General features: G+C 42.1%; 1 protein-coding gene across 1 annotated transcript in view; it reads left to right on the top strand.

Moving 5' to 3' along the window:
• Positions 1 to 1359: 1359 nt before the first annotated feature.
• The window catches only part of TOM1L1 (target of myb1 (chicken)-like 1), a 54807-nt gene continuing 38880 nt past the window's right edge, over positions 1360 to 17286 (top strand). The window contains exon 1 of the mRNA XM_010186039.1: positions 1360 to 1542. Within this exon, the coding sequence (XP_010184341.1) occupies positions 1360 to 1542 (183 nt within the window). The remainder of the gene's footprint in view (positions 1543 to 17286) is intronic.

Below are 17286 nucleotides of genomic sequence, written 5' to 3'. Positions count from 1 at the left end.
CTTGTGAATCCCCACTATCTCTGCTTTGCCTCCGTTGATTGTTTTTTTACTTTTTTTTTGGTGTCTTGCCACAGTGCAGTGACTATTTGTAATGGAAATAATGCCCTTGGGAACTGCAGCCACTTCTTGCAAGACTTAATACCAGGGGTGTAAAGGAGATACACAGCCAAAGCACATGAATAGGTACAAGAAAGGGAAAAAAAAGCTAGCTGTGCTACTATGACCGTGCTATTTACTCTCCTGCATTGTTGTTTGGATGTGAATATGAAAGATATTTATGGTGCCCTTCAGCAAATATTGTTCTCGTCAATATTTACGAGTGTATCAGCTATGGATTAGCAGTATTCATTCTCTATGGAATAATGTTTTCTGTTCTCACTGGAGAGCCTTCAAAAGGAAGATCTTTAACCTTTGCAAGCAGCTTTTTTTTACCCTTTTGCCTCCCGTGAGAGGAAAACAGCATCTGAGATTTTTATTAAATCTGTGTGTGGGGAACTTGGGGGCTGCCAAAACACTATGCGGCTGCTAGAACAAATTAATCTGTGGTGTAAATCTACATTTCTGGAAAAGACCTGCTGGCAGAATCTTTCTGTGGAAGTCCTTCACTGTCCTGTAGAAGCTGTCTCCTCTATAAAACTGTAGGTCTTTAAAATGTACAATGGAATCTGACCCACCCCATGATATGGTGATCCTCAGTGGTGTGACCCCATGTACTAAGGAGTGGTGTCTGCCTGATGTGACTGTGGTATTCATAACGTCAGCCTCCAAAATTTACATTGTCTTGAAAACAAGAAGGAAATAAACCCAGAATCTCCAGTGTTGACTGCAGACCATTGTCTTCAGTTTTCTTTCTTATTTGCACTTTCAATGCTGCATTTCAGGGGGAGATAAATATGAACTATATCTTGATATTTAGCCCACACTTGAGTATGCCAGGGTTAACAGCAAAGCACTGCTCTGGAAAGTGCTTGTCTGGATGTGTGTGTGAAGTTCTCTCCAACCTGTACCAGTGTTGAAATAGTTTAGGAGGAATAGCAGTAATTTACTTCACAGTTTCATTCCAGTGGTTTATTTCTCCAAGTTATGCCATAAACTTCTTTGGGGGCCAGATTTACAAAGGGAATGGATAATTTCATTGCAAAAAGACAAAACTAGCATTATGCATGTTAAGTTAAGGGTAAACAAATCTCATGCTTCAGGGCACAAAATGATTTCCTTTTGGGCTCAGGAAAGATGTTTTCCTTCATGTAAAGCATTGTATGGTTGGCTGGACATATTACTAAGGGGTTTATTTATTATTTTGCTGCCCTCTGAAGCATCAGTTTAGGAAGCTTCAGTTTAGGTTACGCTAGAGGCAGGATGCCGGGCGTTGTTATAATTTCACTTAGCATCAAGAGCGTGCACTATAAACTTCCTGCACCAGTTGACCTCTGGTGCCTGCAGATTCGTAATGGAGTCCCTCAAAAGCAGACCAAAAAATCTAGTCTTGGTGGGTCCATACAAGGGTGGAGCTGCTACATCCTCGTACTCAGAAAGAAAAAGGTGAGGTTTCATCTAACCCATTTTCCTGCTATAATACTGCTCTTTTTATCTCCTGCTTCTAGAGTACAAGCAGTTACTGTAGATGCATAAGATTCCCAAAACATGTTAGCAGCAGAGTGGTATTCAACCATGCCTTGGAGTCTGCCTGCCAGGCAGATCTAAATATCCCAAACCAGCTCCCATAGATGAAGCAAGCAGAGTTTGGGGTCAGTTTTTCAGCTGAGGGCTGGGAGCATCCTGCCTGCCCTGTGCAGGGAAAGTGCCTGGAGCTGCTACCCAAGAGCGCCTACACAGTACCCAGATTTGTGTCTGCCCATCTTTCCGTGCCAGCAGCAATTCAGCCTGCGATGGCAGCACAAAGATGGGCGGACATAAAAGCAACTTTGAAAGTTCCCACAAGAACTGTCTTTGTATTTGATGCCTAGAGTCAGTTCCCTTTAAGGAAATGGAAAAAGAGAGAAATAACTTGAACAGCCTTGGTAGTATTTGCTTCTAAGTGGGCAGCCTACATAATGTGGTAGAAACAGAAGGAACCCGAATCTGTGAATGCAGCAAAAGCCACAGGAATTTAGAAGTATGCAGTTGGGAAAATCACTGTGAGGAAAGGGAGGGTTTTTAGTTAAAATATTCCCATATACCATCTGAGCTCAAATTCAGTTCATATGTTCATCATGTTTGTTTGGTAGAAGTCACCTTGTCTCTCCATGCCTGTATTTTGCATCTGTAAAATGAGGGTGACAACACCACCTTTGCCCAATTTAGGTTGCAAGCTGCTATGGCCTGGGGAAGTTGCTTTATACAGAGCTCAACACAATATTTAGTATAAATAGCCACAATGCTTTCCAGACAGAAATTATCTTCTTCAGAATAAGGCTGAGACATTTTTTCCCCATTTAAATTGTCTGGGGGTTTATTGTTGCCTGTCATTTCCTTTCTTTCCACTCTGATTGTTATGTTTTTGAAACCTCTGACAGTTTCATGAGTTAATCACAGCCATCAGACTGGGTACAGCTATTTTATAATGATCTGAATTAATCTGCTGGGGGAGGGGAGGTCTGACTGTAGATCACTAGCATTTTGTTTGGAGGATGGGTGACAAATTTGACAGCTTCATGTCTCCTGGTCTGTCATGGTGAGGATCAGTTGTGTTGAGCTGTAATTGCAACCTTTAGGAAAAACCCACCTTTCACCAGGGATCTGGGGACATCTCCATCACTGCAATTGCCTCTCTGCGCCAGTTCCTGCAGACAGGGTTGCTCAGGCTATGGCTGTGTGACAACCAGAACAGGGAACACAGCCCCTGTAGGCATGGCCAGGCCACTTTGGGTGAAAAACAGAGTCTATGGCAATTCAGACTTCACTGCTAGCTTTGTGTGTGTGTAGGAGCTGGGGTGGTGATGGAGCATCAGTCCTTGCTGAAATCCCTGCTGACATGTTTTTATGTAGACCGCTTAGATTAAAGCAGGCTCATGTGCCTCTGGGAGTTCACCCCTTGTACCTTGGTGAAATATTTTTTGTTCTCCACATCTCCATTACCACTACAGGAGTCTTTCCGGTGCCATGTAGACATATTTGGCTCGTGCAGGGATCAGGAGGAGAGTCTGTTTGTTCTGGATCCCTGGCAGAGGAGGCGAGGCTGTCCTTTGGCATGAGGATGATGCAGGGTCACAAGATGTTTCCTCATGCAGATGATGTCTTGGGGATTTAATATTGTCTGTTTCCAAATGTTTGCCTTATATTTATCCCCATGTTCCTCTTGCTGCACAGCAGAACTGGGATGATGTGGAACTGGAAAGGATTTGGCTTGAGAATGGGAAATACAGTTGCAGGTAACACGATTTTCATGCTACAAAGGGTGGTGGCCATGAAATAAGATCAACAGCTGCTTTATTGTGAGGCTACCAGCAGCTGGAAGAAATGCCTTGTTTGAAGGTTAAATGGGTTACCTTTTTTATTTTAAATACATGTATATTCTGCTTGAGGCACTTTTGTTATCATAAAACTACATAAATTTTTTTTGTAGAGAAGGTAGAAAGCTATAATTTCCTGAAATTTAAAACTTCTGAAAAGCAGCAGATTGCAATTTCAGGGGCACCTTGTCCTTAATAGATACAAATATTGCAACTCCACTGAGAATTGCGCTTCAAATTAGAAAGTCAACCCTTAATCTTTCAATCAAACAGCACTAAATAAAAATAGCATTTAACTTTTTCTGTCACTCTTCCTTGAAATAGAAGATAAAAAGGAGAAACTGTGTTGCTGGAGCCTACTCCAGAAATTCCATGTTATTTTGTTGAATATGTTGTAATGTGAGCTTCTGAATTTCAAATAGCTGGGCTTAGAAGTAATTAAAGAATTCCTACTACACTTCAACCGAGGACCTCAACGCCCTGCACAAATGCTACTTTAAAACAGGCTGCTGAGATAAGTAGGAAACTGGGGAAGAGGAGACAAGGTCATCCTTGAAGGAACTCTGTTACCACTTGTGGTGTAGCTGAGGCCACAGACCCCAAGATGGGAGCATCCTAGAGCACAGCATGATGAAAGCACCAACTAAAAACTGTTCCTGCTTCGAGGGCCTTGCAGTTCCCCCTGACAGCAGGACATGAGGAAATGCCAGTTGCCAGTTTGTACATGGGAAAATCAGGCACATGGCAAAACTCACATAATGTAACTGTAGCAGGAATCTCTCCCTTGTGAAATTACTGGTGTGTTAAACACATGACGTTGCTTGTTCCTTCTGCTTGTGGTACAACTTTTCTCTATGAAGGTGGGGAAACTGTAGCCTACAGAAAATCAGCTCCTTGTGTACGGGATTGAAGGTATCCATCGGTAGATGTCTACCTGTCAATTAGCTGTCTAGGCAAAGTTTATAATCCATTGTGGGAACTGGGGACTTGTAAGTTTATCTCATCTTACCCTTTGCTACTAGGCTGGACTCCATAGCAAGAACTTGAAAGAAAAGTTCCCTTCTCAAGTGCTGGAAGCTGATTGAAGGTCAGGTTTTCCAGGCATCAAGAGACTTTCACTCCTTTCCTTAGTAGTTCCTGTTCAGGAGTACGAGGTAATGTCTTCTCTGCAGTGGTAGAATGAGGCCATAAATGCAGCAGATGTGCCTACCATGAAATAACTTCAGTGCGTGGAAATACCAGAAATACAGGTGTGTAGCGGCAGTTTCGGTTAGAGCTCTGCAACTCCAGCTGCTGCAATAGCTCCTGCAGTTCTTTCACAGCAGAGCAAGTTAAATCAGCTCTGACTTGGAGCTACTTCACAGCACAAATCAGGGAGGAACTTGGAGAGGTGCAGAGGCAACAGACGCTGTGAACTTGTCTGCCTTCAGCATAGCTTGAACAGAGGAGAAAATTGACTGAATGCATTTTATCCTTTATCATGAAACATTTTGCTGGATTTTTTTGCATGGAGTTGCTTCAGTGTATAAGAAAAATAAGCTCTGAGATGCAAATGTCTCCCAGTGTAAGAATTTACCTGAAGGAGGAGGGAAACAGTTAGGTCAGAAACAACTCCTGTCTCTTTCCTCTGCCAAATTTTGACAATAAAGGATTCTTGCAGGAGATGTCAAAACAAATTTGTATCTGACTTAATTTCGCAAACATATGGAGAATGCTCAGTGCTTGATAGGAGTTGTCTGGAAAATGCTATTCCAGGAGGATTAGGAAGCAATGAGCAGCTATGCCAGGTGGCACATTCAGAGGACATTTGCTACCTGCCAGTGTGGATTGCTTGAGGAGTCCATCTCAAGCAGGGCAGCTGCTGGGAAGGCAAGCAGGTTTGTGGTCCAGCACTGGTCTCTCTGACAGTGTAGAAAGCTTTCTTTCTTGGTTGTTTGGTTGGGTTTTTCTCATGTTTCCACCCAGTTAAAATAACAATGAACAAAGCAAGTGGTTTTGAAATACTTATCCCAGGTTCAGCATTGTACGAGGCAGAGCAGGCAGCTTTTTATTAATAAAGGCTGTCACAAGTAGAATGTGACTGATGCAGGGTGAAAACCTGTTCCTCAGTTTCCCAGTCAAGGACAGTGTGAGTTCCCAAAACCCGTATGTGCAGTCACAACAGAGAGTGTTGAAATTATATTTATTTTTTCAAGGTAACTTCCTGGGTGAGTTACAAAAAGTGGCCTTAGGAGCTGGCCCGGCCTCTGCAGTGAAGTCAGGCTCCAGGAAAGGTCAGGCACAGTCACACCCTGTGGCTCTCTACAAACCTCACTGTATTTCTGTGATCTGAGTCCAGGGGCCTCACCTTGGGCCCATCTTTAAGTCCCTGGGGCAGCATTATCCTCAGCAGGGCCGTAGCTTCTGACTGCTTCCTCTAACGAGTATCATTATTGATTTCTCCTTTTCCTTAGCACGGTTTTAAAAAGTTAAGACTCTCCAGAGAAGCAGCCATTGAGTTCTTCCCACTGAAGGAACTCTTTCTTCTAGTTTGTAAGTACCCACAGTAATAGCTGTTCCTTGTTAGCACTGAGAGAGCCTAAATTAGTGTGGTCTGGATCCTTCCGAGGCTCACACATCATCAACAGCATTTCTTCTGTGCTCTAATTTTTCCTTCTTCTGTATCAGTACCATGAAGAGATGGCATAACTGCAGGCCGTGTAATGGGCTCTGTGGGCAGACAGGTACAGCATCTTTTGTTTTGTTATTGGCAAGGAGAATCAAGCTGAGATTTGATTTGTGAAACAGAAAAGTTGTTGGCTTGTCTGAAGATTTATGAAACAAAATACCCAGAAGAAAAATTAGACGCCTCCTTTGTTCATTTCTTCCTGACTGCTCATCCAGTTCATTCTTGCTGCTGTCTTCTCCCTTCAAAGTGCTTTGTTATCTCCATCGGTGTCTATAGAAAGTCCCAGTGCTGCTCACAAGAGCCCTAAGGGTGTTTTTGAGGAATGGAGTTGTTACCCCTGCTTCCCCCCTGCGCCAGCAGCTGCCAAGCAAACTTCCCACAAAGAGTTTTTACAAAATCAGGAGGAATTCTTTGTCAGTGGCTGTGAATTGAAGAAAAACAGCCCCAAAAAGAGCCTTTTATCTGATCTCCCTCTTACTCTGCTGGGTTGGGGCAGAGAAACCAGAGCTTGGATGTTCTGGCTGGAGGCATGGAAATTTATTACATCTGCCGTGCACTGTGAGTGCAGTTTTCTGGGAGTCTGCTGCGTGCTGAAAACAGCTCCATCTTGGTTTTGCTCCAAATGTATTGAGAGAAACCCACTGTGCTTTGTCATTGTGCTTACTTCTGCATCTCACCATCTAAAAATAATTTAAGCTGAAAGGGTATGAATTTTGTTTGTGCATGGAAAAAACCATAATGGTTTCAACTACTGAAAAAATGACAATAACTTACAAAGTCAGTCTGCCTGTGTTATCTATGGATTCAAGAAGTGTTTAAAGCAATGAAATTTAGAGCCATTTTTCCCATCACTTACACCTAAACAAGTGAAGTCAAAGGCACGTATAAATCAGTGCAGAATTGTACCATAGAAGTAGTTTAAGAAAACAAATTCTCAATTGTCTCAAAGAGAAAATGGCTTTAGATTTAAATTCAGCAACAGAACTTGGTGGGAGTCACAGTGGAAAGCTTGCAGTTTTGTTTTAAGCCTCTATTCTTTTTCCTTTTTCTTCACTGTAGCAGCTCTTTAGGAAGCAATATATACTGTAGATGAAGCTTGCTGAACTGGAGAATGGAGTATTTCCCTGGTGTCTCTGAAAAACTATGGAACAAATTGGACTGGGTATGACAAGCTGCACAGTGTTATTTTAGTTGCTGTAGATAACTGAATTTCTCCTTCCAGGCATTAAGTGTCCCTAGTTCACGTATTAAGAGTTGGATCCCGCTGGTGGCCACAGCAGTGTGAGTGTGGAGGATCTCCAGAGGGGACTGCAGTGACCGGAGAAACTCGCGATTTATGGCTGTGTCACATCCTGGGCAGGGGCTGCCTCTCGGGGTTTTTACACGAGCGAATGTGACAGTTTGTAGCCAAGTAAAAACTTCATTTACTCTTGAAAGCTGTGCAAATTCCCAACTGTTAAATACAGATATAATTTATTTGTACAGGCCCATCATGATGATAGAGGTGAAGTGCCAGATTTTCCACTGTCATGGACCAGAACAGTTTGTTGGTTAAGTGATCATACTCTTATGACTTTGTTTCATGTGTGCTGCTTTTTCTCTGCGTATGTTACAAGTTGTGCAGATTCTCCAATACTTGTCTGTGTACCAGAAAAAGCGGTTTATTGTGCCTGGGAAGGAGAGAGCCTAGTGACTGTGAGCTGGGGCTGATATTGAAGACATCTGTGCTCTTCTGCTGCTGCCATTGATTTCTGGTGTGACCTTGAGCATGTAACGCTGCACATTGGTCTGAGCAAGCCTATGGGGATGCTGCAGGCCAGCTCCAACAACAGCAGCAAGTGAGCTGTGCAAGGCTAACGGGGCTAATTAGGCCTGGTGTTTTTGGACCTGAGTAGTGCCTTGACAAAGTACTGTGCAATGGGCAAAACTGCTTGCAGCAGCTATTAGACACAAGCACATATTCCCTAAATCTGTTTTCACCATGCTCCATTGCACAGTGCAGACAAGTCCTTAATCTCTTTGTAGTTCAAAACCAGGTTATTCTGCTCATTTTCTGGTTTGTTATGAGGGGGAAGTAAAAGGGTAGTTAAGTGTCTTGCAGATGAGGAGGACTTAACAGAAATAGGCAGTATCATAGATTAACTCCCTGCCCCACTGTTTAAACTGGGCTCTCTGAAGACAAAAGGCTCAAGGACCATATTGAAAGCAAGATGGGACATACACGAGGAGTACTTTGAAAATAAATTAAAATAATTTGCAGAAAGCCCCTTGGCCATATTTGTAATCATACCATTGGTCTGTTATAGCAGCAGCAGTATTTTAAAGGCAACACATGTTTACTTGTGCTTAATAGTTGCCTCCAGCAATTTACATCTGTTAATGCAAAAATGGATAAACTTGTCTCGCAAATACTGGTGGCAAAACCTGGCATCAACTTCTTCTTTAGTACCTAAACACATGCAAGATTTTATGAATCGAGAACAGTGTGTGCCATTTCCAAACACGGACTGCAGTAAGAGTGTAGCCAAATTTTTTCTTTATTGCACCTTGAAGTACTATTTCATTAGTGAAGGAAAGAACAAATTGGCTTTTTATCTCTTCCTTTACATTGAATTAAGTCAGGTACTTTTAAATTATGGACCTGAAATTACAAAAACTTTGGACTCATCCAGTTTCCCATTAAATGTGTTAATACTGAATTATGTAACGTGTATTATTTCAGATGGATTAATACATCAAATCTGTCTGAATTCATTTAGTATCTCCTTAACAGTGTAAATGTATTTGATCTGGGAGAAGATTTATATGTTTTATGTGTAATGGTGAGATGGCAATATTTCTTTGGATCTTTCACATAACATTTGTATCTCTCAGAACGATCAAGGTCAGGTAGAAGTTACTGCCACATCTCTCACCAAATAACAATTGAGTGAAAAAATAAATATTTACTACCAGAACCTACCACAAAAGTTAGCTCTGTGTGCGGTGTTCAGGTAGGACTGTTTGCTCTGCTCTTTAATTTGTTTTAAGGGTGGGCTGTTTGAATTTCTTTATCCACTGGACTGTGAGAATGTCAGTACATAGCTAGTAAGAGTACTTGTTCTCCAATTAATTGTCATTTTTGTGATCATATGTATTAGGCTAAAAATAGCTTCTAATTTAAAATACAAAGAAGGCCTTAATAAGGTATAAAGTGCAGTCCTGACTAACTTCATCTGTAAATAATACAGAGAGCTCACGTGTAAGCAGGCACTTACCTCCTGGGTGTACACTAATTCAGGCACAAGCATGGGCGCACATGAGTCCATTCCGTTTTTGGGTGATTTTCCTGCACTACCTCCAAGTGTGAGTGTCCGTGTTTGTACAAGACCATGAAGAACGTGGCCACAGGTATTAAAGCACATGTGAGCGCTGGGACAGCCCTGGGACCTGTGCATGGCATCATGGTGGTGAATGCACACTCGGTGAGGAAGGTGGAGGAGCTTGCATGTTCCCTGAGCCTAGAAAATATCGGCTTTACGTGATGGTTAGATGGTAATGCCAGAAACCAGGGGAGTAGCAAAACAGGAATGAGTTTTGCAAAGGTTTATACTTTGCTTGTCTTTAGTAACTGCTGCCATTGAAACTATTAACTCTGGAAGTTGGATGGACAACAGGGAAAAGTGGTGAGGATCATAATCTTGTGAAGGACACCATAAAGATGAAACTAAAATTCCCACTGAATTACCTTTCTTGTATGCGCACACATTATAATAGAATTAGTAACTCTCATGATTCACTAAAATGACAGTTTCTTGCCCAGTGTGATTTAATGGGGTGGTTGTTCTCTGTCAAGGGCTGCCACCTAAAAGACTGAATTTATGAGCTAGCTCACAAACTGAAACCCTGTAAGCTCCCATTTTTTATAACAAAGATCCTTGAATAATCTAGGCTGGTTCTTTCACATTTGGGAGGAGTGGTGGAGAAGTAAAATAAGTTGCATAAAGTAGACCTGCAGAAATGTTTCTGATATATTTTTCTAATAACCAATACAGCCATCACTGCATTATGGAGGCATCAGGGAACTGTATTATTTTCCATTTCTGTCTATAAGAATTTAATCAAAAAGCTACTGGAACTTATTTCTTTCCTCTGAAGGACTTCCACCAGGTGCTGTTAGCCCAGCTTTATCTCTGGAAGATCTGTTACATTGTTATAAAAGACTGATGAGAAGAGGGAATTTTCCTACTAAAATGAGAATAAATCATCATTTTTCATTCTGTAAGACCTGCTCATACAAATGGGATACTGCTACAATTCAAAGAAAAATTGCTTCATGTTACAGGTTTAGTCACCAAATCCAAATTGTCTCTGGAAGTTGCAGGTTGAGGAAGGTTTTCCAGATGCTTTCTCAGGCCAAGCTCAGGAGTTCATTGTGCCAGAGACTGAAGTAATATCTTTTTTGCAGTTGCAGGACTCTAATGGCTGTTAATGGAATAAGCAGCATAACAGCTGGGGCTGTAAAAGCCAAACATAGCTTCAATTTTAGCAAAGATTGATGTTGTTCATGCAAGTGCTTGTGCTGTCCAATGTTGAGCAGCAAAACAGGGTAGGGCAAAGGGTTGGATCGCTGGGAAGGCGAAGGGCATTGGGTTGGAGCTGGGTCCCAGGAATCCAGGGAGGCCAACGTAAAATCTAACTGTGCTAACACTGCATCTGTTATGACACAATAAACCCCTTACACTACATATTACATTCAGAATTGTATGTGAGACTTGACTGAACTCAAGGTTTAGTGAAATCATTAACCCTGAAATAAAGGAAAAAGGAAATGAAAGGCACGAATTGCCCTTCCCACCTGTCAGACATTTATTAGTCCATTTCTCTGTACCATGGCATTCTCTTCAGGAAAATGGTACAAACTGTCTCGCCTCGTATGAATATGTGGTATAAGTACAAAATAGTAACAAAACAAAAAGTACTACTTATCAGCAGTGTTGTATCTATGGACTGTGAATTAGTAGTGATTCATGCCTGTGTTATGTTTTATAGCTTGTCGTGTCATATGGACACTTTGCTGTTGGTGATGAGTAGACTGAGACTGAAATACATGAGAAAGCTGTATCTGAACATCTTTTATATGTTATGTGGAAGGCCCAATGCTTGTTTTTTCAAATACCAGCTCTCTTCTTATTCTAGAGTAGCAAGGACAGCTTTGCAGTGTCCTCCACTGAATCTGACACTCAAGGCAAGACCCATGCTGTCAGTGGGATGCAGTATATGGAGGTCCCTCTTGTTCTCCAAAGAGTTGTAGGCTATGTTTATGTCCCTTGGAAAGTCCCATTGAGAGATTGCAGCATCCAGGACCTGGCATGAAGCTCCTTTGCTGCACTGCTGTTGCTGAGCTGTAGCATAAAATTTGACATAGGGTAGCATAATCTTTCTATAATCATCTGCTGGAGACGTCGGGGAAGGTTACATTGATGTGCTGAACTAATATGGAGTCAAGAGACAAATGACATGGGCACTGACTCTTATCATCATTATCTTAAAATAACTGAGCTAGGAACATTCTGTTCCCTGTCTTTTATCTGCTTATACAGCAAATGTATTAGGGAGACAAAGGAATTCCTTCAATCACGCAGTAAAGCAGACTCTCATGTGTGCTCAGTGTCGATGGCTCCAGTGAGCAGAGCTGCCCAGCTGGGTCGCACAGCAATGGATAAACTCCCTCCTCTCAGAGCAAAGAGCTAATTTGCTGTAAGGGTGCTGAGAAGCACAAGAGTATAAAGCTGCCATTGTCAGCTTTATGTTGTCTCACATGAAGTCTTTTGTTCCAGAAATGTTACATAAATAGGCCAGAGCATAAATTTATAACTGCCCAAAAGCCACTCTGCCCAGGGAATAGCCATACCCAGAAAATTCTATGTTCAATCAAAGACATGAAAACTGCTTACCATAGCTCTTGGATAGGGAATGTTTCTTCAAAGGAAGAATGTTTCTTCAAAGGAAGAAATATGCTTTAAAATATATTTTTATGTACCCATGTCAGCTTCAGTCCTGTAAACTGGTTTGTAGAGACATTTGAAGTCTTGGTCTCTTGGCCTCCATCCCATACTTTCAGACAGGAGAGCAGTGGGCATGACATTTCAGTCTGCCTTACTCACCCTGTGCATTTTGGAGCTCAGCAGCGTCTGCCCCAAGCCAGGTAAAGAACTGGCACCTTGCTGCAGCTGGGACAAGCAGGCATGAAGCCACGCTCTGCCTCCTGAAGCAAGGCTATCTGCTCTTAAGAATTCAGAAAGTACCAGTATGGATTCAGACTGGGGTCCAGGGCATCACTGTAGACTTCGTTTTCTCTCTAAAAGTACTGAATTATTTTATAGCATAATATATCCAAATATGGTAATGAAGAAATATATCTTCTAGACTTTTGCCCTTATTCCTGGTTACTTAGTTTTAAGCATGCAGTTCATGCTGCTTCAAGGACAATATTAATATGCAGCTTATTTCGCTACAGAGCTGTCTGCAAGTGGTTTCAGATGCGCACAGTTATAAGGAGCTTCAGCTCAAAACTCTGTGGTTTTCAGGTCTCATTATTTGTTTTGTTTTGGTTATTTCTCCCCTGAGGTGAACTAAGAATATTTTGTATTTGAATTTCACCCATTGTTTTTGCTGAAGATATAAACCGGGGAGAGAAGCGGGCATGAATTCAAGGCTGGTCCCTTGTGATGTAAAAACTCATTCCTCCCTCCAGTAACCTTCCAGGCAGCTGCTGTCTAAAGTGCTCAAAGAAGTCTCTGTAAAATAAGTAATGGGAGCTGCCCACTCTGCTGGTTTCGTTCCTCGGTGCAGGGTGGCTGTTGGTGGGAGGCCACCCCAGACGTGCTGGGAAATGGGGAGAGCGAGGTAGAATTGCTGTTCTGCTGTCTGCTGTGTGTTCGGTGGTGGCCTGATGACGTTGGCATCAATGTCCTATGCACCAATGGCACTGGCAAAAGCAATAGTGGAGAATCCTTGGCATTACAGAAACAGGAAAGGGGCTGGTGGGTTCTCCCTGGGAGAGGTCAAAGTCTTCAGGACTGGGGCTTACGGCATCTGTCTCCTCTTCCTTGTGTTCCTTCAGCCTCTCTGCACTCCTGAGAAGCCCTTTCATCTCCCTTCAAGGGCTAGTGGTGCTTGCTGCTTCTGTCAAGCCCTTTGGGATCTTCTTTTGAAGGAACTGGGTATTACTCTGTGAAGTTACTGAGGGTCAGTTATATTTTTAATTACTTGTATTTGTCAGGTCCTGTCTTCTTCAGTAAGCACTTGAAGGCACATCTGACATAACATGCTTCCCTCAGATTGCTCAACAGAGCATCTCAGCTGAGCCTCTCCACAGGGCCAGCGATGTGTGCCGCAGTCTGCAAGTGCAGGGCATCACCTCCAGCTCCTGTGTTCCTGGGATGGAGACAAATGGGTGGTGGTGGCCACAGCAGCTGATGGCATTGCTGGGCTCTTCTCTGTTTCTCTGCTTGTCTGGAATGAGTCAGTCTGAGTAAGAGCAGCCCAGGCTGAAGCATGGACTGGTCCCAAGTGACAGGAAGGTTCCCTTTTTCCTTAGGAATGATGAAGAAATCTAGACAACAACATTTTAACACAACAGCTTTTAGCACAAGAGGGAATTGAGGATTGCAGTGCCTTGGCTCTGCCATGACTTGCTGTGTAACTCTGGACAGATATTGCTATAAAAATTATCAGCTTACTCATTTTATTATTCTTCCCTGTAATGTGCAGCCTTCTTCCTTAATTCTAGGTATTGCAAATCATTATTAATATTTATAAACTGCTTTATTGTTTTCTAATAGAGAGACCAAATTCCAGTGCAACTGCCTTCCAGTTGTGCCTTCCATAATGAGTGATACCGTTCTATTCCCTAGACCTACGCGATACCATGGCAACATCATTTAATTGCAGAGTCAACTGGTCCACTCTTGAAGTGGACTACTGTGCAGTGTGGTATGGCTTGACTCCTGCACTGATTCTGGTCTCAGTGCTATCGGGAGTAATTTCATGTTTTATTCTAAATCTGGAATAATTATAATTTCAAATTATTAAGCAAAAAGTACTGGAAAAGGAAAATAAGAGTAATTAACTTCTCATCAGTGTCAGGACTAAAAACTAGGCTTTCAAATAATAAATAGCATAAGTGGGTTGTAATTCATGGTGCCTTAAGAGATGTCACAGGGGGACACAATTCTAACAAAACATACAAACAAGAGGCTTTGGGAAAAGCCCCATTATTTTCAACAGGAGAAAGAAAATAATTGTGTGTCAGAATATTACTAAATTGAAATTAAGTGGTGTTAGAACATTACCTGTGTATATTGCTGACATTGGCAGGAGGTAAGCAATTTTGCATTAACATCAAGTAATTTTTTCAGTAGGAACTGCCTTGCACATAGCGAGTTTTCCTCTTCTTCTGGCAGGAAAGATGCCACAATTATTATTATAACATTATTTATTCTTTCTAGGCCTATGAAGTTGTTGAAGCAATTATTTCATAGGTTGCTTTTTCTTACTTCAGATCAGAATCAGCCATCTCAATTAGGTATAAATGTGCATACACAGAAACATTGCAGACAAACTCAGCCTTAGTCAGAAAGTCAACAGGGAGAATTTCAACCCAAATGGTTTAAGTCTGGCAAAGTTACTAACAACAGAAAACAGGATCTTGTAATGGAAAATGTCAGGCAGTCGCACTCATAGATGCTGCTACCTGGCCTGCATAAGGGGGATATTTTATGTAACAAATAACAAGATTGACAGTATTGTTCTTTTTACTCCTATTCATTGCCATGCTGCTGCAGAAATGTAATGTGAGTTGACAGGAACGGGTTTTTTCCACCCTGTTCCAAATCTTCTGAAATGTCAATGTCTCTGGGAAGGGGCAAAAGGAGAAAACTCTTCCCACTTAATTTGTGGTATATTTAAAGGGTTATTTTCCTTCCTTCGTGCCTATCTTGGAACTGTCTTGTATTCAGACAATGCCAGCTCTTCTGCCTCTCCTGATCTTCTGCCCAGAACATGGTGTTATTTCAGACAGGCTGGGAGTTCTCCTAATTAAAGTAGCTGTTTTATTGGAGCTCACATCCAGTTGGATCCCAGATAATTTGGTCAGAGAAATTGGAATTGCAGGAAAACACCGTGTTTATCCCCACTCTTCATTTTTGATTGTCCCTCCCCTCCTCTCCATAATATTTTAATCTGACCCCGATTTGTCAGCAGGAACATATGCAGCACCTTGTTCTGCAGTTCCCCATATGGCACAGTGAGGGAAGGAAAGCTGGTGCCAATTGCAGATCCAATTATAGCCAAGCAAGGTTGCTCCATTATTGCATTTGAAGCCATAATTAAATTTGCTAACCGTGAAGAGGTGCCAAACCTGCCATTTCTTTGGAATATGGGACATCTGTTTAGTGGTAATGCTAACATGGGATTTGAGAGGAAACATCAAAACTTCCATCAGATTCTGCTGTTTCATTTCTTCATTAAATAAAATCTTCCAGTTAGTAGCTCCTTGGTCTCAGTTTTACATCTCTTGAGGCATTTCTAAACTGCTGGTTGCAAAAGCTCTGGCTCCTGCACAAGCCAGAGCCCTCCTGGAGATGTACAGAGCTGCATGAAGCAGTGCTGCTCAGAGCTAACTCACCGTTGTGTTTCGTGTCTGCATGCTGAGCTGGTGCAGCGAAATGGCTGCTCTTCAGCAGACCCTGCACGGGAGCCAGTGTGCTCTGCCTGCATCCATACTCCTGGTCCTTCCTAGTTGTGGTTGCTTAACAGATTTTCTAATAAATGGTGGTGGGGTTTTTTAGATGACAGGATCTTTAAGCGTGACTAAGTTTTGCGGTCAAAGCAGCCTCACACCATTTGCCTTCCCCTGCTCCACAGTGTCCCATGACCTTGAGCATCTGCGTCGCGCTCTGCCCAAAGCCACCTCTTTTGCCTTTCCCTAAAGGAAAACCATTCCTAAAGGTATGGATACAATTGCACGCTTTCTGGGTGAATTCAAAAGCTCCCTGCTGCTTGTTCCTAGCACTACCTCACCCAAATTCAGCATGTGACAGAGGTTCTGATGAGAGACTGTAGAAACCCTTACGTGGTGTAGACTTGTTACGTCCTTCACTGCAGGCACTCACTCTGCCAAACTTCTGTGCAAAAAAAAGAACACGGGTACCTTAAAGTACCTGAAGTGGTGATTTTTCTGTCCTGTGATTCATTGATTTCAGTGCAAAGCAAGACGGGTTTTATGCCCACAGGCCCTTTACAGCCTCGAGTCTCTGGTGACCAGGTAAACATAGGGCTGCTGACCTTTGTGTAGCTTTTATTTGTAAGATAAAGCTCTGTGCTTTGACTCAGGTCTGATACCATTTAAAACAGACTTGATACATGTATCTGTCTTCATTTTTTCTTCTTTGCGTGCCTTCTACTTCCCTTGCGGTTGTTCAGAGCCGAGATTACTCACACTTAAAATGAGAACAGTTTGCCAAATGGAATGTCAAAATACGTGGGGCAGTTGGATGCGCTCTCTTGGTATATTTTTCCCCCAATGGGTTAATGTTTTTTATGAGTGAATGTCCTTATTGTTAATATACAGACTGGTTATAAAAAATGAAAATATAGCAAGTCTGTGTAGGAGGGAGAAAAAAGCAGCAGGGTTCAGGTAAAATGTCTCTAAAGATTCAGTAGGAGACAGGATGATGGATTCAGCTGATCATTCCCAAAATATATAATGGCTGTAAGAACAGGCACCAAAACTATTATAAATTAAAACATGGATTTCCGTTATTGCCTTCAAATGGCAGTTGAGAAATGTGTGAGTTTTAGGGTTGAGAGTGCATATGTTATGATCTGGCCTATAAGAACACCATTTGCTGCTGACAGAAATGCAATGTAATTACACTTCCAATCAGACATGCATGTTTCATAGTCATATAACGCTTCCAAATGCATTTTTTCTCTTAGAGTTTTAGAAAGAGACACAACCTGAGGCCCAAGAGACTGCAATACGGATATATTTATAATGACTTCTAAGCATGCATTTGGCTGGCAGCCTCAGAAGTGAATAAACAGTATCTGGTGGTTTGGAACACCTGCCTGGAAAGCAAGATGTCATTATTTTCTTCTCATTTTTCCCCGAATGAGTGG

Source organism: Mesitornis unicolor, unplaced genomic scaffold (assembly GCF_000695765.1).
Source record: "Mesitornis unicolor isolate BGI_N332 unplaced genomic scaffold, ASM69576v1 scaffold27966, whole genome shotgun sequence".
Taxonomy (NCBI): Eukaryota; Metazoa; Chordata; class Aves; order Mesitornithiformes; family Mesitornithidae; genus Mesitornis; species Mesitornis unicolor.
Note: the sequence above shows the minus strand (reverse complement) of the source record. Positions and strands in the feature narration are given on the sequence as shown.